This window comes from Bombus flavifrons, chromosome 1 (genome assembly GCF_040668555.2).
Source record: "Bombus flavifrons isolate JBK064 chromosome 1, iyBomFlav1_principal, whole genome shotgun sequence".
NCBI classification, from domain to species: Eukaryota; Metazoa; Arthropoda; class Insecta; order Hymenoptera; family Apidae; genus Bombus; species Bombus flavifrons.
In genome coordinates, this window is record NC_138442.1 from 3,023,408 (window position 1) to 3,049,655 (window position 26,248).

The 26,248-nt window shown below is 32.6% G+C and overlaps 1 protein-coding gene and 1 long non-coding RNA gene across 2 annotated transcripts in view; both read right to left on the reverse strand.

The window, feature by feature from the left end:
- LOC138184219 (uncharacterized) overlaps positions 1–2,080 on the reverse strand; it is a 36,205-nt gene extending 34,125 nt beyond the window's left edge. The window contains exon 1 of the long non-coding RNA XR_011174289.1: positions 1,672–2,080. This is a non-coding gene — a long non-coding RNA (uncharacterized LOC138184219). The remainder of the gene's footprint in view (positions 1–1,671) is intronic.
- Positions 1–25,905, reverse strand: part of LOC138184159 (kielin/chordin-like protein) — a 252,414-nt gene extending 226,509 nt beyond the window's left edge. Inside the window, exon 1 of the mRNA XM_069121883.1 lies at positions 25,492–25,905. Within this exon, the coding sequence (XP_068977984.1) occupies positions 25,492–25,558 (67 nt within the window). The 5' untranslated portion in view covers positions 25,559–25,905. The remainder of the gene's footprint in view (positions 1–25,491) is intronic.
- Positions 25,906–26,248: the final 343 nt, after the last annotated feature.

The following is a 26,248-nucleotide window of genomic DNA, read 5'->3' on the forward strand; positions in this document are numbered from 1 at the left end:
CTTTATTAAAAATTTGGTAGTTTTAATCTGTTCTATGGCTTACTCTCAATGCATTTGAATCGTGAGTATTGGATTCGATTTGGGTTACCTTTTATTAGCGGGTTGCCGTCAGGCGGCCGATTAGATCGTGACCATACAGAGAGAGCGGTAAACAGTAAACTTTAAAATTGGCACTGGGAGCATTGGTATTGGCCGTGCCATTGCTTGTTTTGTCGCTTACCGCTTATCGCTCTGCACGATCATGATTTTACGCGGATTTTCAGAGTCAAAGCTTTCATCGGCTAAATATTTATAAGACCGAATTTTTGCAAATCGTTTATTTTCGTGAAAAATGATCGTCATTTTCGGCTCATTGCGATGTAAAATACCTCTGAAAAGACACATTAACATAAAAAATTTTGCAGTCCGGATACTGTACTTTATCCGAAGTTATTAGACGAGATATACAAATCATTTCTCCATTTCAAAAGCGATAATAACATATTATTATCATTTATTATGGATTATCGTCTTCAACAATAAACGTAAAATACTCGACATATTATGTTACGTTACATGATGTTATAAAATATTAACCATAATAGGCAAAACATCCTGTACATAATATTCAATCGTTAGGCGTGCAATTAGTGTTATGTTATGCATCCTACGTGTATTATTGAGAACAATAATTTCTAATGTCCTATAAGATATTGAAGAATCGAGATAAACGAAACGTCTCATGTGTGTGCATATATGTACATGTTAAATAAATGCGTCAGCTCAGTAAATGTATACACTTACTACCTATATAAACTATAAACAAAAGACAAGGATTAGATTTGGGCTAGGTATATGTAGGAAAATGGTATAGTGTTATTCGTCACTAATTATTGACAACACTCCTTGACAACGCTGACAACACACACCCGATATCTCCCAGGCAATCCGTCTACGATACTACACTATACTACATTCCTATTTATATATTATTATTTATATATTATTATTATATATTATTATTCCTATTTATATATTTATTTATTATTTATTTATTATTGCTTAATCCGTGCCTTTCGGCTTTGGACGAACTTTCGGTTTTACATCTCTTATGTCTATTTCTCTTCTTATGTGTCTACCTCCCCTCTTTTCCACTCTATTCTATTGCACTCTCTTAATTTCTCTTCTCTATTATTGCTTTTAGTTCTGTTAAACCTTCTCCAGTCCCATTTGGCGTTTTTCCTATGTCCTTTGGTCCTCCCGTTATTTCACATTCTTCCATTACATGTCTCAGGTCTTCTTCTTTCCTTCTACATAGTCTGCATCTTTTTCTCCCTCTTCTTTCCAGTATTCCCTTGCTTTGGTCTCGTTTCCGCATCTGAATCTTGCCAGCATTCTCCTGTCCTTCCACTTCATCCTCCCTTCTAAGTGCTTTGGTCATTTTTCTTTGGCTATATTTCTGTAGTGTATATTATATTTGGATTCCCTCATCCTTTTCCCCCTCTCTTCTGCTTCTCTCTTTCTTCTTTCTTCTATAATTTGGTCTGCTGTCATCCTTTCTTGCTCCTCTCCTGCTTCTATCTGCGTCCCTCCTTTTCTCATCTCTTCTAATCCCTTCTTTCTCTTTCTTGCTCTTCTCTCTTCATGGCCATTTCCCCAGTTTCTCTCTCTTTCCTTCATACACTCCTTTACTAATTCCTTTTTTGATTCTAGGGCTTTCTCTTCGTACCTTGCTGCTCTTTTTAATGCTGTTTCTTTTATTTCTATTATCTTGCATTCTTCTGTCAATATATAATTTGGTGTTGTCGTATCTAAGCCTAATATCCATTTCGCATATCTCTTTTGTACTCTATCCAGTCTTCCATGTTCCAGCCCCATACCTCTACTCCAAATAGCGCCACGTTCTCTACGAGTGCTCCAAACATCTTCATTCTCCTTTTGTAGTCCTGTTTGAATATTTCTTCCCCCACGCACCATGTTTTCTTCATTGCTATTGTCGCTCTCTTTTTCCTGTCTTGTATGTGCTTCTCATCACTACCGTTTTTCTGTAGTAACTACATTCCTACATATATGTTACAGTAAAAGCTTAAAGCATAGTAAACATATACACTTATCTTTTGTATTCGATTACACGATACGTATACAGGCGATTTCAAACTTACAAATTTACGATACGTCTGAAAAATCATGTCCCGAATATAGTGTAGTGGTGTTAGATATAAGTGTCCAAGAAATACTCTCGATATTCAACAAAAAAGTTTATTAAACAATTAACAGTCAACAATCAACAATCAACAATCACGCTTCTCGAATGTGTTTGCTTCGCTGTTACGCTACACCCTTTGCACTTCGCTGTTCGAAACGAAACGAATCTTTTGTTCAAAACCAAACGAATTCTTTTCTTTGTTGCCCCTCGATATCCTCACTACGCACGCGTTTGTTAGACGTCCAACACGGTTGCCGCGTATATGTTTTTCCGAATATTCGGCGAAAGGACCGTAGGGATATCGATGGTACATTGGGCATGTCGACCTTACGCTTTGATGATATAGCGCTTTGTGTCGCGAAGTCGTCGGAAAGTTCCGTCGTCAAGTGCAGCCACAGTAGTATCACTTCCGAATTGTAAATCGGGTCCCGAAATTACTAGTACGTACTCAACATGTTTATGTGTCAGGAAAATTTTCGGAATCTCGCTAGAACCTGAAAATAATTCCCGAAACAAACCCATTTTCAGGGGTGAATAGTCGCACTCATCTAATATTACTTTACATCATTTATCTAAACACGATATATCATATGATTATATAGTATTTATGCAAACACGATACCGTTCGGTTTCCATTTTTGAAACATTGAAATTCAAAAATATTCGCTTCTTTGTAAAAGCTATTTTACAGTTTTACGACAACTATTGGCTTAAACCAAAGTATAATATACTGACGACGAGTTAACTAACTACATATATGAGAGATGCATTTGCACGCAAGAATAGACCCCATGGTTCACAAAGGGAGTATAAAGCTGAAGGTATTGTTATTCAAACTGAATAACGTTCCTTTCTGAATCAAACTCATTCGAAAGTCTCGAATTACCACAAATTACATAACACAGTTTATAGTCACGTGATCATGCTTTAAACTGTTATATGCAAGGTTTGAATAATTTAATTAATTACAGTATCGAACCTCCGATGTTGCGTGCAGTTTCTAATTTTCTTACCATATTGTTTAACATTTAACATTTTATTAACGTCTACTAATACTACAATATAATGGCTGTTTGCAATGTTTGAAAATCAAGCAGAAGTATTTTATTTCGTTCTATTTCGAGTATTATATCGAATATTTTGCATTAATATTTTAAACATGCTGTTGAAAATGTCAACGTGAGTTCGTGCTCGTCATCCATATGCAGATGCGTTAGTTATAAGAAATAGTAACTAGAAGATAATCCTAGTTACAATCGATAGATTTAATCGATAGGCTTAAGATGCTTTTTTCTTTTTATCCCTAGTTTTTTGTAAGCGCGTGCAATAAAGGTTTTTTTGGCTCACAACGGTGTGATAGATTTATCCATTCAATAAAATAACAACTATTGTGATCCTATCTCTGAGTATAGAAATAACAACACATACTACGGCTTTTCAAATTTTACGTCTGAACCTTGTTCTCGTTTCAACAAACAAAAATATCTTTAATGTTTTATGACAAGCTTTAACATAAAGTCGAAACGATGCAATATTTATTTGAAAACGCATGTACACAAATATGCATAAATTTCTTGATAATGTTATATTATAATATTAGAATTACAACATTAAAAATTTGTAAAATTAGAATAACAAAGCATTAGGATACGATATTACAATAACATTCCGAATCTTTTTATAATTCTAATCGTAATTTATAGTTGAGCAGAATGAAATATTATTAAATTGATAATAACACAAATTTTGGATTTTACGATAGGATTATTTTTTAATTCACTCCTTAAGTGATTAGCGGCATTGTTTCCATATTTTTCTCAAGCTTAAAAAGTTTTTCAACCATATGAAAACATTTTACAACACAAAGACGCTTTTTTGTAAAACGAAAATTTTAGACGTAAAAACGATTGGGTCGAGAATTGCCAAAGGAACGCAATAGCATTAAATTAAATTATTATGTAAATGTAAATTTACGACTGAAAAATTAATACTTAATCAGAAGAAGGATGGTGCTACAAAAAGACCTTGATTATAAGAATTTACAGTTACTGCATTGTTGGAATAAAGCAGAAGCTTTCGTTTGGTAACCGCATGAAACGGAAAGTATCACAGCGAAATAAGAAGACGATCTTAACAGTGCTTTAAAACAGCAGTAAAAAGGTTGATACAGTTTTCGTCTATATAGCATTTTAAATAAATGTAGGATTAAAATTTAGCTTTAATTTTAGTCTTTAATTGTACTAAAAGATTATATACAAGTATAGTTATTTCTGTTTCTGTGAATAACTTATCATGAATAACATACTAAATTATTTGGTGAAAGATTATTTACATATTTTGTTATGAAATATATATGTTATTATATTTTAAAATTAAAATAAAATAACAAAAATAATTTCGAAAATTATTTTTAGCAATATACAAAATTATTTTGAATTTACCTTAAAAAATTTTAATTTTTAATATTCAAAGAATATTATGCGAACTAACATACTGTAATAACTCTATTGTAAACAGTCTTTTGTCGCAATTATTCGCATGTGACGTGAACTTACTTTCAATCTTGAAGTTATGAAATTCCTGTAAATTACAGAGAAAATCAATTTTCCAGTTTTTTCAAAGATTACGAACAAAGATGAAACTTGAGAGGTTATATTCGCACTAATAATGCAGCAATATTTCATAATATTTTTTTAAAAAGCAAACATTATTTTTCGAAGATTTTACAGTCTTATAATTTAATGAAATTTACGAAAGCGAGTTTAATTTGACTAATGAAATATGAAAGGCAAACGAAACTTATAAAGGAATAGAGGGGCATCAGTGATAGTGGACTGTCAATGGCCAGACATCTCTCCGCGCCAGAAAAAATTAAATTACTTCAAAAATTCTCTAATTAAACTTCTATTCGGATTTTTCAAACATATTTTAATAGTTGCATTTAATATTCTTGATATAAATTGTTCTCAACGCTCTACACGTTGATATATCACGTGGAATCTCATCTTCTTAAATTAGTTATTAAATCTACCCTTTTAATTTCCAAGAATATCCAAAGTTCTTAAATTTTCTCCCAAATATAATAGTATATTTTGCCAATTCCTGAAACTCATGTCGAACCTAACGTCATAACACAATAGTCACGATCTGATAAAAGTAATTTCCTTCTATTTTTCAAATTTAACAAGTATCTACATATGAGAAACTTGTCGAGAAAATCATGCTGAATTCATTGAATTAAAATCTCTTTAATAAAATGAATAATAGACTCGTAATTTTAATATTTATTCGGTCACTTAAATTACACGAAAGTGAAGCAATATATCATACATGAATGTAATCTTGTAGGAAGAGAAGCGGGAAAGAATATTCTTGCAAGGGAATTAATTATTTGTTAATTGTTCAATACAGATAGACAGATTCGCTCGTAGTCAGCAACGTAACTGAACAACACGCTGTTCGCTGTCGAATTTGTAATTACCAATCACCCATCAAACTTTAAGGAATTTTCTATGTTATTCGTACCATATAAAGGTACTTGTTACCACTAGGAGATAACTATCTTCGCGCCGTCTCTGTCACCGTGTTTGTTATTCGATTATTCGTTATTCAATATTGCTTGGAGGAAGTTTTATTTTCGAAAGAATTCCTCGCAGCCTAAACATTTTTCGTAAATTTAACGTTCTGGTTAAGCTCTATGTAAACTGTAAATGTTCAAATAAACCCCTCGACTTTTAATTAGCCGTTTAGTTCTTCTTCTTTTCAAGGATTCAATATGTGTGAACGAAAAGGAACATATAAAATGTCACAGGAAATAATAAAGGGAATAATAAATATTGTTCCATATTGTATCATAAAATTGTATAAAAACGTAAATGTCAAAATGTAAGCGGAGATACGAAAAAGCAAAGAAATGACACGAAACTCGTGTTTCCTTAGAACAAAAAGTGCTTTACCTATACGGGTCCAGCGAACAGTTATGTTATTAGAGAATAAAAGACTACAGCTTGTTACCTACGTACCTACATATTTCGTCCACTGCAGAAAGACTTCAAAGCAGAGCAACAATTTGCCTTTGTGCTAATAGTACAAAAAAACAAACGCGCGTCTAACGGCTGTGCAATTGAAAAAGAAAGCACGCCGAAAAGAGGAGCAGAGAAAGAAAATAGCAAGTCCAGAGAGTTTACATTATGATGCAGGGTGAAGCGAAATCGCGCCAGATCAAGCAAACGACCGCATAAACCAGCGTGAAAAATATGGCTCGGTATAAGTTTTTCAAGTAGGACAAAAACTGTTACGAGCGAGAGTTTTACTTCAACATCTCAGTTAAAAATTTGATGCTCCCATTATGACAGAGCTCGTTGCAGTGCCACGTCATAGTCTGTTTTTGCCGATTATAATGTTTCGAATTGTGTGATGAACGTGTTATTCACAACTGTACGAAAGTAGTGAATTCTTATTACTATTAAACTATATGTTAGAAGTTACATATAATAATAGTAATATTTGCGTAGACGAAGATTCCTTCGTGGTGGAATTTACAAAAAGAATCTGAAGCGTTCAAACGGATATCTCATGTTATAAAATAATATAATGGAACTTTTATAAATTCATTATTGGGTGAGCAAACATTTCACTTTCAGTGCTACAGAAGAGCTTTATCGATAAAGAGTATTGTAATATCGAAATATATTAAAGGTGTAATTTTGTCCGATTAATTATAATTTATTAATAATGGATTGAAAATACAGATATTAGTTAGACAGAAAAACGATGTTTGATTAACAGGAAAACTAAATGCAACGCTCGTATTTACATCAAATAACTTGACAACTATTTGGTAACTCTCTCTCTCTCTCTCACTAGCAACTCTAACACTCGACAACACTCGCAACTCAATTCTAACGACTCTATGCTTCGACGTCTCGATCAACTCTGACTCTCGCCAATGCATTCCCGCTCGGTCGTGCTCGCCCTTGCTCTCGTCCTCTCTCACACACACACACTTTTCGGCTCACATACTCTGGCCTCTCGATTGCCACTCCTTGAAATATGAAACCATACTTCTGTTTTGACGCTGCTTATCTTTTCTCGCGTCACTGTTACTAGGCGCTCTTGGATGTAAACAAACCACAAAAAGACGACGTACACGGTGTTTTCTAATTTCAGCCGATCTCCAATCAAAGCTATTCTACGATATTACAGTATGATGCTTTGACTTTGTAACACGACTTATATCGCTATCTATTTTTATTAACGTGTTTTACAAACACCAATCAATTTAGTAATAATAGGTCATTTGAAATAATTAAAATTATCTATACCTGTTCGCTTCAATAGTGTTTCTTTTCTTACTATAATCTCCTTAGATGTAGAATTTTAAAACATTTCAACCTACTGAATATATTAGAATAATGTTTTACTAACAATAAGTAATTCGCTAGTAATTGACTGTTTTCATAGTCTCGCCTATTTATTCTATCACTATGATTACAGATATTTGCATATACTTCAAAAAACCTAATAAAAAACTATTAATATTTCATTGGCGAGAAAGGTGTCTTTTTTTATATTTGTTCTAAAATTAAAAGATTAAACTACGAAATTACTTCATTTGATTTACCATCCGAATACCATTTGTTCTGATTGTCGTAGGATGAAAAAGACATTCAAAGTCTATAAAGAAGACAATACCATTGTTCGAGATTATTTCTCCAACGAACAATAAAGTCCCTACAAAAGGGAACGATAATACAGATTAATGGAGAATTACTATTACTAGGAGGAGTAGATTATTTTCATAAAAATATCAATTGCTATAAATGTCCACGATTAGTGCATAACTTCTGTAAATAAATATATAACGTAAATATATCTAATACTATAAAATCGCACCAAGTTTTCGAAAACGTTCAATTCTATATAACGCAAACACCCCATCCTTTCTTCGATTTCTTGTTCTCATACTTCCTGCGGGAGAAACAATTCCCGGGCAGTTTTAACGTCTAGACATGCCCGAACGCGAGCAACTCGAGCTCTGAAGAGCTAAAACAGGATAAGTATAACAGCGCGGCGAACTACGAGGTAAAAGTACAGGCAGAGGTAATGGCAAAAGTAGCGAGCCTTATGAGCCGTACGCTCATAGGAATGACGTTTCAAAGAGGATATTCCCGAGACTTGTTTCATAAGTTTACAATTTACAGAAAAATTGATATCGCGCAGCTACGGATTTACACGATTAGACCCACTTACCACGCAAGCTTGGTAAATTGCTGAAACCATTCACGTTCCACGGTGATTGAAACGGAACCTTGAAATATTTATCGTGCTGCGATGTCGCTGGCCAGAGTAACAGAAAACGTTGAAAGTTTGATACCCGACCAACATCGATGAACGTTCGAAGGATAAAACGAATCTTCGAAAGAATTTCCTCGATGGCTGCGTTTGAAAGATATCAAATTTTAATCAAACTAATAACATATATAGAGAATCGATTCTTGTATTACATGGGTTCGTATATCGCTATGACAAAATTGCAGCGATATGGATCCCAGACTAATTTAGGATTCTCGTGAGCTCAAGCGTTCGCCAGTGAAGTATTTCATCGCACGAATTGAGTTTCTAATGCAAAAAAGCTTCATTTACTGTTTAGGACGTGATACTTTATTTTAAGTGTCATGTTCCATCACTGAGATGTCTTATCGTATGGACTATCTTTTTAATACAAGAAAGCTTTATCTCTTGTTTCAGATATGATATTTCCTTAAGTGTATACAGGGTGGTTGGTAACTGGCGGTACAAGGGGTGATTCGACGCGAAAAAAGAAGTCGAAAATATAGAATAAAAATTTTTCGTTCGAGGCTTTGTTTTCGAGAAAATCGACTTTGAATTTTCGCTCGGTACGCCTGCGGTACGTTATAACAGATCTCACTGTAGATCGTTGTCTCGATGGAAAAATTAAAAAAAAAAATTTTATTCTATATTTTCGACTTCTTTTTGCGCGTAGAATCACCCCCTGTCTGCTTGTACCACCAGTTACCAACCACCCTGTATAACTACTTTTTAATCATTCCAAAGTTTAATCTATTAGGATAGAGTAAATTAGTATAATCAACACAGATAACGAGATTAGAAAAGTATATAAAGAAGTTTCCCACTGTATATCTGTAGATAAAAAATAACTTGAAATGTATTAATCTATTAAAGAGCATCGCAGTTTCTCAATCTGCAGATATATTGTTGTATATTGTTGTATATTGCAAAAGATCTTCAGTTAGTTCATATAAAAAGCAATTACATATAGCTCCTCGCAAATATGTGTAGAAAAATAAATCTCTTTAATCCTCGACAGCTTGTGAAATTTAGGACTGCAATTATCTCCACATAATAAAAACTATATTTATACGTTTTAAACGAAATCTCTTGTTTTACGTTATCGGATTGCGTTTTTGCTATAAGGTACACTCATACACTACGTAAATAGAAATTATATTCGTGACAAAACTTTGTATTAATTTCAGACTTAATTTTAGTCCATAAGATAAAATCTTAGTTGCAGGTCTACAAGCAGTTTAGTAGGAAATTATAATAACATGACAAAATTAGAATTTACACTATTGTGGTTAACCATCATGCGATAGAAATGGATTACAAAGTATTTAATAACCTACAAAAAGATAAAAGAGGGTGAAGGATATAACATGTATCGGTAAAAGCAAAGTATTAACGTTAACCTTTCGGGATTAAGGTAGAATATTTAGAAATATTATCTTTTTCCAATTGTTACAATTTCTAAATAAACATTCAGTGTTTGTATTAATTTTTTCCTTATTTCTATTTGCACATAAAGAATTTTATTTATTTGATTTCTCGCTAGATAGCTTCAACATTTAGTCTCTTTCAACACAATTTTCAAAACTAATTATGTGTATTATATTTTATATTGAAACCTATTCAAACTCGTACTACGTACTTGAAATCAAGCAATCATTGTAAAATGTGTTAGATACTAAAAAATTATTTGCACTATCTTTATATTTATTTCCAAAATCGAATAACATCAAATTCATGTATTATAAATTATCCCCGATATTCTGCAACTCGCTGAAATTTATATACATTTTTATTCTTGTTCGAAATTTCTTACATGAAATATGTATCTCATAATTGTTTCATTAAAAATATTTTATATCAGCGATGCAGATATATCGCTTTCTTTAAAAATGTACATAACCTATGAAACTCTATAAAATTAAATAAAAACAGCAGCGTTCAGTTACCAACTATCAATCTCGTCTCTACATTTCCTACATCAACAATTACTAGCCGCCGGCGATTTTCGTATCTCCCTATAGAAAATCGCGGATGAAATTTACATGTTATATAGGATTATCATAAAGAGACTTTTAAGGTATTTGTAGCGGGACAATATTTCCCAAAAGTAAAACACACTGAGACTCGAAAGCCGTATTTTCTCTGCACGTCTGAGATTGTATTTCTAGGAAGAAATTTCTTGGTAGTCTGTGCTTTTTACAAGCGCACACTAACAAACAATTCAGAGAAGAACAGAACTTCACGTAATAATACGTATTACAAATAACATTTTGGACTGAAGGAAAATTACTGATGTTACGTATTTCACATTACTTTTATTCGAAAAGTATTTTACGCAACATAATAGTTTCTTAACAACTTTGTAAGAAAGACTTTGCCGTAATTAATCGAAAAAACATCTCTGCGGCTGCTGACTATAGGAATTACATGTTAAGATTTCAACTTTGAAGATGGATCTATTCCTAAGGCTAGGCTTTCTAAAAATTCAATCGTGAATAAATAATATACTATATAACGCTTTGTCCAAATTTCAAAGAAAGAAGAAAGAAGTCATTCTAAGCCTCGAATACCATAATACGACAAAAAAAGCGCGGTTACCAAAATTAACAGAATACGTAGAACGCGATTTCGGCATCGCTTGCAATGGGAAAATTAACCAATTACGAAAGAAATCAAAGAACGATTAATCAAGTAACGAACAGTGCGTTGAAGCATCGATAACACAAGCCAGAAAGGTACGACGCGAGACTCGCATCACGATGTCCGAAGAAGTAGAGTGGTAAAGGATAAGGCAGAGTGAACGTGGTTCGTCTGGCCGTACGTACGGCTCTACCACTGCTTAAATAACATCGGCAAAGCCCGAGGCTTTACACGAACCTCGCATCCAACGCTCTCGTATACCAGTTTGCCGTCTGGTAAGAAAGAGACGATTCCGGATTCGAGACAGAGAGGCAGATAGGGAAAATTCCTGGGGTCTCCTTTCAATTTCACTTTATACCTCGGCACGTTTTCGCGTCCCTGAGGCGCGCTGTGTGGCAAGCTTCGAGGCTCTGCCACGGGACGAAACGGCTTTCAAAGATAACGAGAGATTTTTCCACTCCGCTTGCGAGAAAGGACATTTAAATTCGCGCTAATATCCGGCGAAGGTCGAAAGCCAACGAAACTACGATATTAGTGCTTTGTATGTACCATATTTATTCGTTCGTCCAGATTACGTACAGATGCTGACGAGAGTCTTTGAACACATATAGCAACTGTTTATTAATATATCGTATATGATATTATATTTTAATATCATATCATATAAATTTTGTTCAAAAATTACGCTCTAACTTACTTCGCCCTTGCAGAAGAAATTTTTTCATCCCATATCTCCTACCTGTTTAAAACGAATTTTTGTCGTAATAACAAATAGTAATAAAGAATATAGTCATTATTTATTAATACGCAATTATCATTCGCGATATTGTAATAAAATTATATTCTGTCAAAAATAAGCAAGTACTCGGTTTCTTTCGAGCGATACTATATTTATAAGATACTTTATATGTACGCGTGTAGGCGTCAATGTTTCTGAAAGTTTCTCGGTCGCGTTTCACTTACACGAGGCAAAATATCCCGCGGATCAGCCTATTTTATTTCGCTTCCGGTATTTCCCAGCAATTTGCAAATTTTATACGAGAAACGAGGATAAGTAATGGGTTTATGTAAAGTACGAGCGCCGGTGTCGAGGGCCGTTGCTCTCTAATATAATTGTTAGCGAAAAAATGTCAAAACACGTTGAATTACGGATTCCTACCAGCTGTTTAACTTCGTAGTGCTTAGAAACGTTTATTTCCTTATAGATTGTCTGTATTCGTGCTTACGATATACCGATATAATATTGCTATAAAAAGTGTTACGGAAAAATAGTTTAAGAGTTTGTTATAATATTCGTTGGAACGAGCAAAAGCTGTAACCAATCTGAAGAGAGAACTAAATATTTTGATACAAAATATAACAATTTCTTTTCACCTCTGTAAACTGTCGTTCGATGTGTCTTCCATTCATTTCAATGTGCTGTAGTAGAAAGTCGAAAGTATAGAATAAAAATTTTCTTTTTTAATTTTTCCATCGAGACAACGATCTACAGTGAGATCTGTTATAACGTACCGCAGGCGTACCGAGCGAAAATTCAAAGTCGATTTTCTCGAAAACAAAGCCTCAAACGAAAAATTTTTATTCTATGTTTTCAACTTCTTTTTTCAAGTAGAATCACACCCTTTCCGCTTGTACCACCAGTTACCAACCATCGTGTATTACATTTATTTTCTGTTTGCCGTAAAGTTACTACATTAAGTATCGATGAGGTGCAGATTAAAATCCTTAAAGGTTTTTATAAAAAGAAATCCAACGGGACAACTTAATTTAAAATACCGAAGGTCCGATTTAAATGTTACTTTATATTACTTAAATGTGACGATATGTCTTATTAAAGCAAATGTCCGGATACTTTCGTGCGAATACGTATATACGTATAATAATTTGTGTAAATTTTAATACGTTGGTGTTGTATAATATATTTTTATATTTCATATATATAAGACGAGATAACTCAGACTATTAAGGAAATAGCTGATTCGTTAGAATTTTGTATTCGTACGTAATAGCGGTGCAAAGTATGAAAAAGTTAAACGAAATTATCACGTTAACTTATTATGATCACCAAGCATTGAATTGATCAGAAACCGTATTTATGAATTTTGCAAAAATTAAAATGAGACGAATTAACGAGACAGTGTATAATAACAAATACGCGTATTTTCATGCAAATTATAAAGAATTTTATGCTTGATTAAAACAATACTGACAAAATATATGCTGATCATATTTGTTAATATACTATTAAATTTATGCATCAGTTTTATTTAATTTCAACAAACAGTACACTAAATAGATATAATTCAGTAATTGGAATAAATGCCAATTACAATAACCAATCCTATATATATATATATTATAAATATAATTAAATGATAATATGTAAAATACGGCTGAGGTATAAAATTAAACGTGGATCAATAAACGTATTGTTAAATCTGATGAGCTTAAATTAAGTTAATTTTTCAGTAACATTCTTACTACATCTTATGGTACTTTCCGCAAAAATTCATTGTATCAACAGCTTCCTTTATCTATACGAAAATGTATACAAAAATGTAAAAAATATAAACTCTAACTCTGAGAAATTTGTTAATTAATTTGTTAATTAATTTGCTAATTACGAAGAAGAGACTTAAGTAAAATATGTACCATGGAAAAAAACGGAAGCTAAGCTGCAGATGTTTGCACAAATTGCCTTCCTTTTTCTAAACGAAGCATCAACGAACTTGCAAATGTAAACGTTTTAATTAAGATACAAGAAATATAAGTACCTGAATTTAAAACTGGAGATAAAAAACAATAATGAGCAACCGTGCGCTTATATTTCTCAACTATTATCTTAGAATATCTAGTAAAACTGCGAATTATTTAAAAAAAATAAACATTCTTTTATACCAAATGAAGATAGTAAGTAGTAATATAAATTTAAAAATGAAAATGATAAATGGCAATACAAATCAAAAACAAGTAACTATATATGCATTTATTCTTCGTTACTAGCATTTCATAATATCCAATAAAACTGTGTATTATTTTTAAAGTTCGAAACAGAAAAAACTGTCTTCCATACAAAATGACTTAATAATAAAATTATACTTTGCATTGCAACTCTTCCGTCACACAAAATCGCTTCATAGAATTTTTCCTCTTTGCTAAAAGAATTATGAAAATTTCCTTTATCGTGTTTTCCTACTTTTCAATCACATTTTGTAAGGTTATAACCTTTTCACTGTACCTTTATTACGTGCTTCCATCATCTGCGGTTTAAAATGATATTAAATCAACAATATCTACTTTCACGTTTCAAATGAGTTCCGAAACATTAAGTGACATTTTTTATGGAAGAGTAATTTCAAAATTCAATAAATTTGTCAATCGATTTTACATTAAAACTACCTTTCCATTTCATTTCAGAATTAAATGTACGTTTCTATTGATTTCTTGAACATTTAAAAAGTATTGCTAACATTAGCTATATGCAGACAGATTAATAATATTAACAAAGATAAATTAATATAGATACTAAACTAATCTTATTCGTTTGTCACAAAAAAATTTATCAAATCTCAAAAGGCTTTATATCTCCGAATCGCTTATTTTCTTCAACTACTTCACATAAAGATCATAAAAGCGTGATAAGACCATCTGTGTAGGTTTTCTGACATTCGTAAATTCATCAGAGTTTATAACCAAGAATTTCTGTGATTTTTTAAACATTCTGGAAGAAGAGAACAAATTTAATGCAGCAACCAAATAAAGGATGGTTTTCTTATTTCAAAATTGCGTTTTCATTTAAATCTGCATATAAAATTGTTAATAAGGCAAAAATAAATATGAATCAAAAAGAATGAAAAAATATGGGCTTATCATGTTCAGCGTTATCATCAAATCTATCTTATGGACTTAAAAACTTGAAATTCACACAAAGACATAATTCTGAAACGTTTCTTCTATTAACTTCTATATCCATTCTGCTTCTTCGTCTCTCCGACTTGTTAAAATGAAAAATTTATCCTATTAACCGTCGGACTTCATCAAAGACGCAACAATCACCATAGGCAACACAACAAAAGAAGGAAGAAGAAAAGAAGAAAGAAGGAAAACTGCAGTTCATAACCAGCTATGTATTTCCCAGACAGACTTTCAAGGCCACGAAAGCTCCACTTTGAAACCGCCATCCATCCGCATAGCCGGCGAATCACGAGATAATCAAGAAATTTAATCAAGACTCGTAGCTGGCAAGAATCTTCTGACGCAGTGCGCAATAGCTACGAGTTACTCACGCTTGCACGACGATATATTTCGGAATATTAAAATTTACCCCGTTGATTAGGCTAAACTCGACAGGGAAATTCCTCTGTCTTTCTATTGCGATACGCTTTATCCTATCTCAGACTCCTGTGGGACTTTTCCGCGGTCATTTTCGCCTAGATAACGAAGAGATATTCCTTGTAACTGGTTCCTAAGGAATATACTCGAAATTCTTGCTAATAAGTTTTTGATATATGAAATCCTGTAAGATGAAACGAATCGATTACACCCAAGAGACAACGAAAGATGAGGAAATAGTAAATTTCATAGACTTTTTAGAAATCAACACGCGAACTTGCTATATTTGCTATGTTTGAGTTATTCACAGACCAAAGTGATCAACTCCACTTTCTGACATTTTTTGAAATTTCAGTGCTGTAACACTTGACCGATGCTTATCTTACGTAATTTCATTGGTCTTCTCCACTTTCTGCTTCGTGAGGTTAACCAATCTGGGAGATAAGCGGCTCATTTGCCGCATAAAAGCGCGTACAATGCTGTTAATTTACGTGTTAGGGAAGATCATAGGTAGACTGTGGATTTTTATACATTTTATTGAGATATGTGTGGCGGCACTCGACCACGGAAATTTCCAACGGCTTCGCGACACAAAGCGCTATACCTTGAAAGCGCAAGACCTAATGTGTCATCGATATCCCTACGGTTCTTTCGCCGAATATTCGGTAGAATGCATACGCGGCAACCGTCGCGGACTTTTAATAAACGCGCGCGTAATGGGGATATCGAGGGGCAACAAAGAAAAGAATCTGTTTGGTTTCGAACCAGAAGATTCATTCTGCCTCGAGATGCGAAGTGCGAAAGCTTAAGCGAAGCCAACACAATTAGAGAAACGGGTTATTGTCTCTTGAGAGTTCAGTGTTGATCGTTACTTGTTATTAATCGTTGTTAAACGTTAACCGTTGTTAATCGTTAATCGTGGTTGATCGTTATTTGTTGTTAATTGTTAAGAGTTCAATAAACGTTATTGTCGAAAATCAAGAGTATTTCTTGTAGGCACCTTCGCCGACGATCACCTCATCTGTATAATTTTGTGTGCTGGACTGGGTTAAATGCGTAGAGAGATACTTGTATGTGGGTGTCAGTGTGTGGAGGTATGTGTGCGCGCGGCGTCTCGAAAACAGATGAATGTAAACTGTTCAGTCGGTTAACAGTCGGCTATGGAAGAAAGTGCTGAGACGCGTGCAAGTGTGTATCGATGAATATCTTAGAAATCATCCATAAAATAAATATATAACTATTCTAATATTAATTCCAAGTGTAAATTTAGTGTTCCTATAACATTATTTCGGCTATCAAGATCCACAATTCTCAACACATTTATTTATTCGTACAACGTACAAAAATACATATATACGATATCTAAAGTAAAATACTCGAATGAATGTAAACAAATTCACAAAAGTTTACAATTGATTCACAACAAAGTGTGCAGAAACTTTATACGTACATGTGTCTCTGGAATTATTATCTTATCCATTTTAATTATGTGCATTATACTATAATTATATTATGTGTATCTATAATTTCTTTCAATAATCATCTGCTGTTATTTCTATCACCTACATATTTTCGTAATCTACTTTTCAAAGAAAGGAATTTTCCATTAAATTCTTCCGAATAGTTTTCATAGTCGTGCAGTAATACAATTTTTCTTATCACTAATAACAATTTCTCAAGAATTGAAATATCTTAGACTCTTCTGGGACGTTTCCATAGCTACTTTCACCAGGATCGAGAGTAAGAGAGATATTCTCTTTAGCCGATTTCTACGGAATATATTGAAACTTTTTACTAACAATAAATTTTTGATAGGTAAATTTCGATATTATGAAACGGGTCGATGACACTGAAAAGAAAATGAGAGGAGAAGGAAAGAGCAACGAGTGCTAATTATAAAAGGGTCAAGTGCTCGTATTTTTTACGAGTACTGCTGTTCACTGACTGAGAGTGTAGAGTGTGCACATTACGGGTTTCGTGGATTAATAATAGATTTTGGAACACGCTTTGTTAACGAAGGATCGTTAGACGGGTCTCTGAAGAATTCCTTTGACGAAACTGTCGCACGAGAAATTTTAATTTTAACGCATATACTAGTGATCCAAGGAAGATCTGAATGCTTTAGGTTCTTGCACGAATATCTGTGCTTTTTTATGTTTTTTCTCAAATTAACAATGCAATTTTTTTTCAAATTAACGAGGTAATTTTTAATACATTAAATTTTAACGCTTCCGATTTCGTTGGGATATTCTTCGTTTCTTCTATAGGTAAATTTTGTAGAGAAAAGTTCAAGAAATATAAAATATTCTTTTAGCTATGTAAAGAAACAATGTTAGAAATACGTTTCTCATAAGAAGCAAACCTCTCAGTGCAAGAAATATTTGACACGGACTAAAGAATCTATGTACAACATATAGAATAATATATGAAACGTCAAAAATATTTAATAAAACTTTTTGTCATGACACAAGAATCTTTGTTCTTACAATAGAAAACGTAGAAAATATTCTGATTGATTTTTTATATATCTTAAGTAATTAGACATTTTTAATACTTTAGAACAAAAACTAGATATTTGGAATAAAATTTTATGAAAATCTGAAATTCCTCTATTTCTATAAATAATTATGAATAATTGTTGCAATACAACGATATTACACACATAGACACAAATATTCTTATACAGACACCTACACAGGCATTTGAACAGGACACTTACACAGGTCATACTCACTACTGTATAGAGAGTGGGGTTCAAAATCTTTCAAGGGACCATGGGTCACTACGTACACTCAGTCTGAGAGTAACTGGCCAACTGTCAACAATCCATAAATTCTTTACCTGCACATTTTGTTAATTATACCATATCACTCACTTGTATTTTAAGTACATTTGGTTCTGTAATTCTGTTTAATAAATATCACCTAATATTATTTCAACATAAACATTGTGTCTTCCACAGATCATTTATCTTAACTTTAAGTTTAAATTCTAACAATAATAACATTTCTCTGTTCGTTACATGTCCAGAACATATATTTAAAACAATAATCCCAAAATAAACAATTGTTTACCTTTAGCTGTAACAATAATCATTTTGATATTCTTCGTATTTCTTCATTATTATTTGTCGTATTATATTCGACATATCTAGTAAATCATTTTTCAATTGAAAGATTAATAAGATTTACTAAAAAAGTTATTACAGACGTATCTACTACAACTAATCTCCTTCTCTAGTACTAAATTAATATATCGATTGAATTTTAAATTCATAAAATAGATATTTTTTCCTAACAACTACTAAGATTATAATAAAATCATAACTTCATAATAAGATAATAATGTCTAGAGTAAGGTGCTATATCATATACCCTAAACGGTCAAATTTAACCGCTTTAATTCACGAAACTACAAATTCAGGAATTTTACGCTATTTTTATCAGACACTTTTACGATCGTGATTAGATCACTTTCGTCTTTCTTTCATTATCTTATATTAATTCTTTAGTCAGTGCTTCATATGTGTAGCCGTGTTAATTAGCGTATCAAACATTTCCTCAATCCAAAGGATTTCTTCTTTCGTAAGAAATATGGATATTTGTTTCTAATAATGTGTTAGAACAATACTTCATACTTTTGAATTTTTTTTACACAATTTACATATCAAAAAGAAGAAGTATATTCTTTTTTAAAAAATTATATAGAACGCGTCATTTGCAACAACCACCGCCGTTAACGAAACCTGTTACTCTTAACAATTGCTTGGCCAGTTTCATAATTCCTCGACGAGTATTGTCTGCGAGTGAACACCGAAAACGATGCTCGAAAATCTCCAAGAGGCGGAGACCATGCGAACAACTCGAACACAGAAAATAGAAAAAAAAGAAGGAAACATAAAAAAGGAAGAAAGGTTGAAGAAAAAAGAGAGAGAGAGAGAGAGAGAGAGAGAGAGAGTAAAGAAAAAAGGTTATCGTTGAAATTGTGCCGGCATTACTTCAGCTCCAAAAATTTCCCTGGAAATTACTCGGCTCTTTTCCCTGCCCTCTCGCCGCTCGAGAGCATGGAAACAAACGTTTTCGAGGACGAGTGCAGCGTTCTAGGAGGCGACGCGCTTCTTAAAGACCGCCAGAGAGGAAACTTCAGAGGATGGGGCGGTTCCACCCTACTCGTTAGCTGTTACAACTTCCACGAGCGTGCAGACGCGCGATTCTAGTTTCCCATAAAGCGCCCTCGACCATTCGACCGGCGTAATACAACCCTTCTCCCTACGAGGAATTTCAATTCGCGACGAACTAGACCTGCGCGAGCCTAAAATCAGGAAATTTTGACAGAAAGAATGGAAGTATATTGTTTACAGAACGTGAATGGGATGAATGGTGAAGACAGAATAGGATTTTGATTGGACACTGTTGATAATTTTTGTAGAAAATGCAGATGTGTATGTTGGAATTGAAATTATTCGGCGTTAGATAAATTTTGATAGGGGAATTGGGAAATTTGCATTTATCAAAGTTTGTATTTTAAGTTACGCATTCGTTACAATGAAATATCAATTTAAAAAATAAACGATTAAAAGGTAACGTGGCTTTGGGTATCTGGTTGTGCTTTGGGACAGCACTTTATTGAAAATCGGTGACAAAAAGGCGAAGGAATTTATAAAACGACTTAACAGACACGAAATACAGATGAAGTAATGTATAATAGATGGTTTCGTTAAAGAAGGTGGTTCTATTATTTTTTAGAAACGAGAATTTCCATTATCAGTGTCCGATAGTATATGCATTTCATGGAATATTTATGGATTAATAATCGTTCTAAAAGTTATCCAATTATTTGGAAAATTCATAGACAAATTTGAAGAAAATTTATAGTTTAGAATTATTATTTCAATATAATTATAATTTATTATCAGTGATGTATGTACATACCATACATATACGTATGTAACAACGCATGTATAAATTTTGCTTTTTCTCTTCATTTAACTGAATAGATTTTTCAAAATAATTTTCATATTTATCTAGCGAATCCAATTCCTCTTGTCACTAAAAGGTAAAAATAATATTTTGAAAAAATATGTAAACGGAAGTTGATAACAGAAGTAAGAAATAAATGAAAACGACGATTAAAACCGATGAGATAGAAAGGTAAAAGAATTCATATTGGCACTTCATACGAAGATCAAATCTAATGTTATTTTACCTCTAGAGAACACCTCTAGAGTACTAGTTTAATTCCTGTATCTTGTGATTAAAAATAGAGAATTTTAGAAAATACATAGTTCTATTTACCCGAATGGAAAGACTTACTACATAGCAGAAGATAAATACAAGTGTCTTTTCTCATTAAATCTGTAAAAAATTCAACACTCGTGTCTATTCAAAATACCATGGATTTTTTTGAGTCACTTAATATTATAGTAAAATACGTTATTCGTCTTAAATAATATACAAAATCGCCGTTTCGTGATAACAGAATATTAAATATCCGAATAATATAATGTTCCTAAGTATCTCCTCTTATAAAGATGTAAATATCCGCACACGAAATTGATATTCCAATAATTATTCATAAAAAAAAAACTTGGTCCCACTTGGCTCTTAACAAGTTCCAATATCTATAGATACCTCTCATATTTCAAGTTCTCCAATAATTATAACTTCGACTACTTCAGATATAATGAAAATTCTAGCATATTATAAACCACCCTAAAACCTATCTTGAATATTAAAATACCAACCTATAAAAAGAATGAAATATTTTAAACATTCTCTTATACACATATATTGCAATATCACAATATGAACTTATAACAAACAAGATATTCACAATTCTATACAGTTTCAATACAGTTTCACAGTACACAATACAATTTCTACTGTATTACATACTCTGGGATCATCAATATTACATCTTCATAAATTCTTTAAAAATTTTACTACATACATAAATTTGGAAACATCTGGAGAATTGTTCAATGGATTTTATCTCAAATATTATAGAGCTGAGTCTATAAACGTGGGTTAGAATTAATCTCTATTCATCCCCTATGGAGGTTAAACCAGGAGTATACTCAAACATTAGTATACTCAAGCGAAATTCCAAATAGATTGAATCATATACATAACGTACGATAAAAGAACAAGTAACTATTATCTAAAACATTTTTTCTTTTAAGTCAGAGTAATATACTTTCAGAAATTAGAAGCGATCGAAATTGATCGTATAAGAAGCTAATTTATTACATAGCTGGTATCTTCAGGTTACAGATGACAACTATAATTCGAGTCACACAAATTGTTTAATTTCAGAATATTTAATTTCAATTTGAAGAGAAGAGAAGATTCTATATTTTATATGATAAACGCTATTGACAATCTTTATTGTATAAAGTGCAAGACACAAATTAAAATTAACTATCTTAAAATTAACTGGAACCCTAGGGTCGGTCTTCCAAAGTTCACTGTGTCATTTTACAAAATACAAGAATTAAAGTGAATTATTCTAATATTAACTGCAATTATTGTAGCCGCCTATGACGATACCAGTTGATAATAATTATTATCAGTGGAACTACAAGATTCGCTATATTCATAATTAAATTACAAGTCAGTGGAAGTGAATAAATGAATATGATTAAAAACTTAATGTGGCTTTATGCAACAAAAAGCTCAGATTCATCACGAGTATTAAAATAACAACCACGACAAATAAGATACTCAAGATACTCGTTCACCTTGCGACCTCGACATCGTCAAATACAAAAATCCAACACGCACACTAAGGACTTTCAACGACAGTCTTCTGGCCAAGAAAAATACGAGCAATTTGAACTTGTGTCAGAGAAGGATTACCCTGTGAGATGCGGAGCGATATTTTTCTCGGGAACATTCGTCCATCCGTACAAGATAACCGTTTTTTCGAAGGAATTTTCGTCTTTACAATCACGAACGTATTATGCTAACCAACTATACAGCTTATCTACGATACACAGACGGTCATAAGCAGCATCAGCATTCTATTTCGCCCATGATCCTACGTAGTGTGTGGGAAAATCAAAAGTAATCGTACTCGATATCAACCAGGTCTCAAACCTACGTACACATATCGATTCTCTCGAAGAAAATTCGATTACAGACTCCGTTGATTTTAGTAGAGGCATATTGCACAACGTGATCGGAGAAGCGTACACAATGGCAGATTCACAGGTATCGAGACACGTGTAGAATTTGTGAATCTAGGCAACCAGTGGATTTACAGAATGTTATAAGTAAGGGAGTAAAAGCAGAAATTATAGTATATAATTATAAAAATGTATAAAAAAATTTACTATTAATATTAACAAAAAGATCATAGTCAATTATTTGATTTAATTTTTATAAGAGATGTTTGATGTATTTTTCTTTCATTTCAATGCGACATTCGCACGTATAAATTATGTGTGTGAAACGAACTAAGTATCTATACAATTTCAAACAATTTTCCACCTTCTCTCAATGTCTCAAATGTTCAACTTATTGTTTTAATTTAACCGCGTTATTCATTGTGGATGAGTGAATCAAACATATAAAGTGACCCAACCAGGAAATACAAAATTATGTACATTTTATCATAAAAAGTATCCTGATACGATAATGACAAAAACTTTTTTTATTCCTTTTGGCAAATACTAGAAATGGTTAAAATTTTGCCCCCATTTTTTCACTACTTAGAAATATATTTGTTCGTAGTGGTATCATACAGATTAATAGAAGAATACGTGATGTTACTCCATATCTATTTACAAAAATCTGGACATAGATTACTCTAAATGAAAACAATATTAATTAAATAAACAAAAAATGACATCTTTAAAACGTTTATAGAACGTTAGTCATTTACATCAAGAATTTAGCAGGAAAATGTTAACAATCGATATATAGAAATTAATAAGCAACAAAATAACAGTCCATCGTTTTTTATTTATTAGATTGCCTATTACATATGTATTTGCGTTATTTGAAAGTATAACAATAGGAAGTAATCTATATACATTTATTACGCTTCATTTTTTAATAACATTATTCATATATTTATATGATAGTATTAAATATAGTTTGCCTATGTGAGATTCTATGTTTTTTTTTATTTGTACACGTGAAATTTCGCGAAAATAAGTTATTTTCTACAACTTTAGCGAAGATTTCGCTGACACATGGAACTTTAAGTGAAATATGCAATAGTGGGTTTTTAATTGGCATCTTTTCATATCAGATTGACACCAATTATTACCAAAAATTAATGGAATAAACAGTTATAAATTCGTGAATGTGTTTGTTAAAAGTAAAAAATAAGGTAAATAAAAATTGTATACATTCTAATATAAAATCACACGCATCCTCCACCAATAATAAAGCAACATGTGCGTGTATTTCTTTACGTTTATGGCAACGTGTCAAATTGACACGAGGGATGGATGAGGGTTAAATCGATTTTGCGGTATTTGATGCGGTAAGTTCGTTCCAGTTGTTGAGAATTAACGAACGTAGAAAAAGCAAACGTAAGAGTAAATAGGACAAATGAATATTGCGAGATACAACATATAATTTCTTGCTTATCTGCGACGGAAATGGAGAATTTCGATTTATATTTTATATTCGACTTTTTGATTTAGTAACAGATGCATGCACGTCAGTGTGTTTAGTAAGATATGTATTTTAAACCTGATTAATATATACATACATATTCTACATTTTATAAGAATAATCTGGTTTGCTTTAATCCAATATGTAACCTGTGAATGTAAATAAATAATTCTTTTTACTTCCGTGACACAGGATTCCAATATTAACTGACAATCAGTGGAATTAACTCCAGAAGCTATTTTATCTCAATATTGTTTTCGCGAGTAACACAGTTTCTAGATTTATAATTTTAACAACTAATTAGTAATTATAATTAAACAACATTTTACATAAAACAAAAACATTTTGTTGGTATAATGAGGAAAAATCCAGGTGAAAATAATTAAAAATAATTTTAAGTATCGAAACTGAATGAGAAATGTTCTGCACGTGAAATGACAAACTAATTTAATTATTATTAAATATAAAATATATTTTTTAACGAAAATAGCATAAATAAGTTATATAAAGAATATCTATTACGTAAATAAAAACTTTTCTCTAAATAGTATTAACTTCTATTTCTTTATTAACATTAATTTTGTTCTATCTATTTTTAAATAATAAGAAATTCTAATAAATTTAATTGTAGACACTTTCTTCTCATATATTATCTCCATGATATAATATGTTTATATCATACAATCGGTAGCAAATAAAATCTGAACATATAGATCCTACGTCATTAGTTATTTCCATCGTAGTTTCTTTAATTCGTTTACAAGGAAATATATTATGTTTTCCTTTCGAAAGTGCTTTACATTGTGATAATCTCTCTCCCTTTAGAAAATTTTATTTTATATTATTTAAAGTGGATACAGACATTTCCTGTATACTTCGAGATTTACATTACATGAATCTACATAACAAACAAAAATAAGAATTCTAAGCTCTTTATAAAAGTTATTCCTAATTAATCAAACCACGTTAAAAATAATATACGTATTTATAACGATAAGAAATATTACATCCTTGATCATCATGTAAGTGTCAATATCTGAATTCCTAATCAAAGTTTGCTCAGAATGTTACTACACGACTGTTGGGTTTTTATCGGAAATAAAATTTCGGTAGGAAAAGTAAAGGTTATAAAATAACCAACGTGAAAACTGCTTAACATTTGACGACCAAAGCACACACCAAAGTGTTGCTCACACGCCGCTCGAAACAAGGAAAACGGGGTAACGGAAACACGCAGCTAAAGACCATTGATTTATAGGTGTCAATCGATAACACCAATTGCCATCTGTCGGCGACTCAATACATTATCTCCAACAATAAGGATTGCCGCTAAAAAATAAAAAAATTAGCGAACTGACAAAAAGCACGACTCACCAGCCAAGGAACCAGTGACGTGATATTGCAGACAGACAACAAGAGCAAGTAACGATGCAGTTTTCATTTTTCACTAGCTTCGTTCCTCAGTCTTGCTCACAAACTGATGATTAAGTCGATTGACGATCGTACGTGAGAAAGCACGTGTGAACGTTGCACAATCGTGGTTCTCCAAAGGGGCCCTCTATGTTTTTAGTCCGTGCACTGACTCCTACCACGTAAACAATCGCAATCAACAAAGGACTATCACGTTTATACGCAACGTCGAACTTTTGAACACGATAGATAAGACTGATCTCTTATCGTCTCATAACAATTAATATTTCTGACACGAGGAGTCGATGGGAGAAGTTAAGAAAATCCCGCTTGACGTTTCGTCGCAGGTAAACCACCGGCCAACATCCTCCCATAGAAGACGACTAAAACCGACTGAGCACGGTGCATCGAGCCTCCTTGCACCGTTTCCGAAAAAGCAGCAACGCGCACGTGCGAGCATTGACCAATCGGATCGCGCGAATGGCCATTGCTAACCGCACGCGACGCTCAGCAACTTTTTTCTCAGATTTAAAAAGTGCCTTTCCCTGTTTTCGTACACGAGATCCATGGATACCACGGAAACAGACTTCGCAAGCTTCTGTCGTCGCGCAAATCTGACATCCAACGTGGTTTTCCTTTCCTAGTTTGTCCCCGTGTAATACGCGACTTTGACTTCAAACGTGTGAGTATGTGCGCGCATATGGGTGTGTTTGTGTATGTA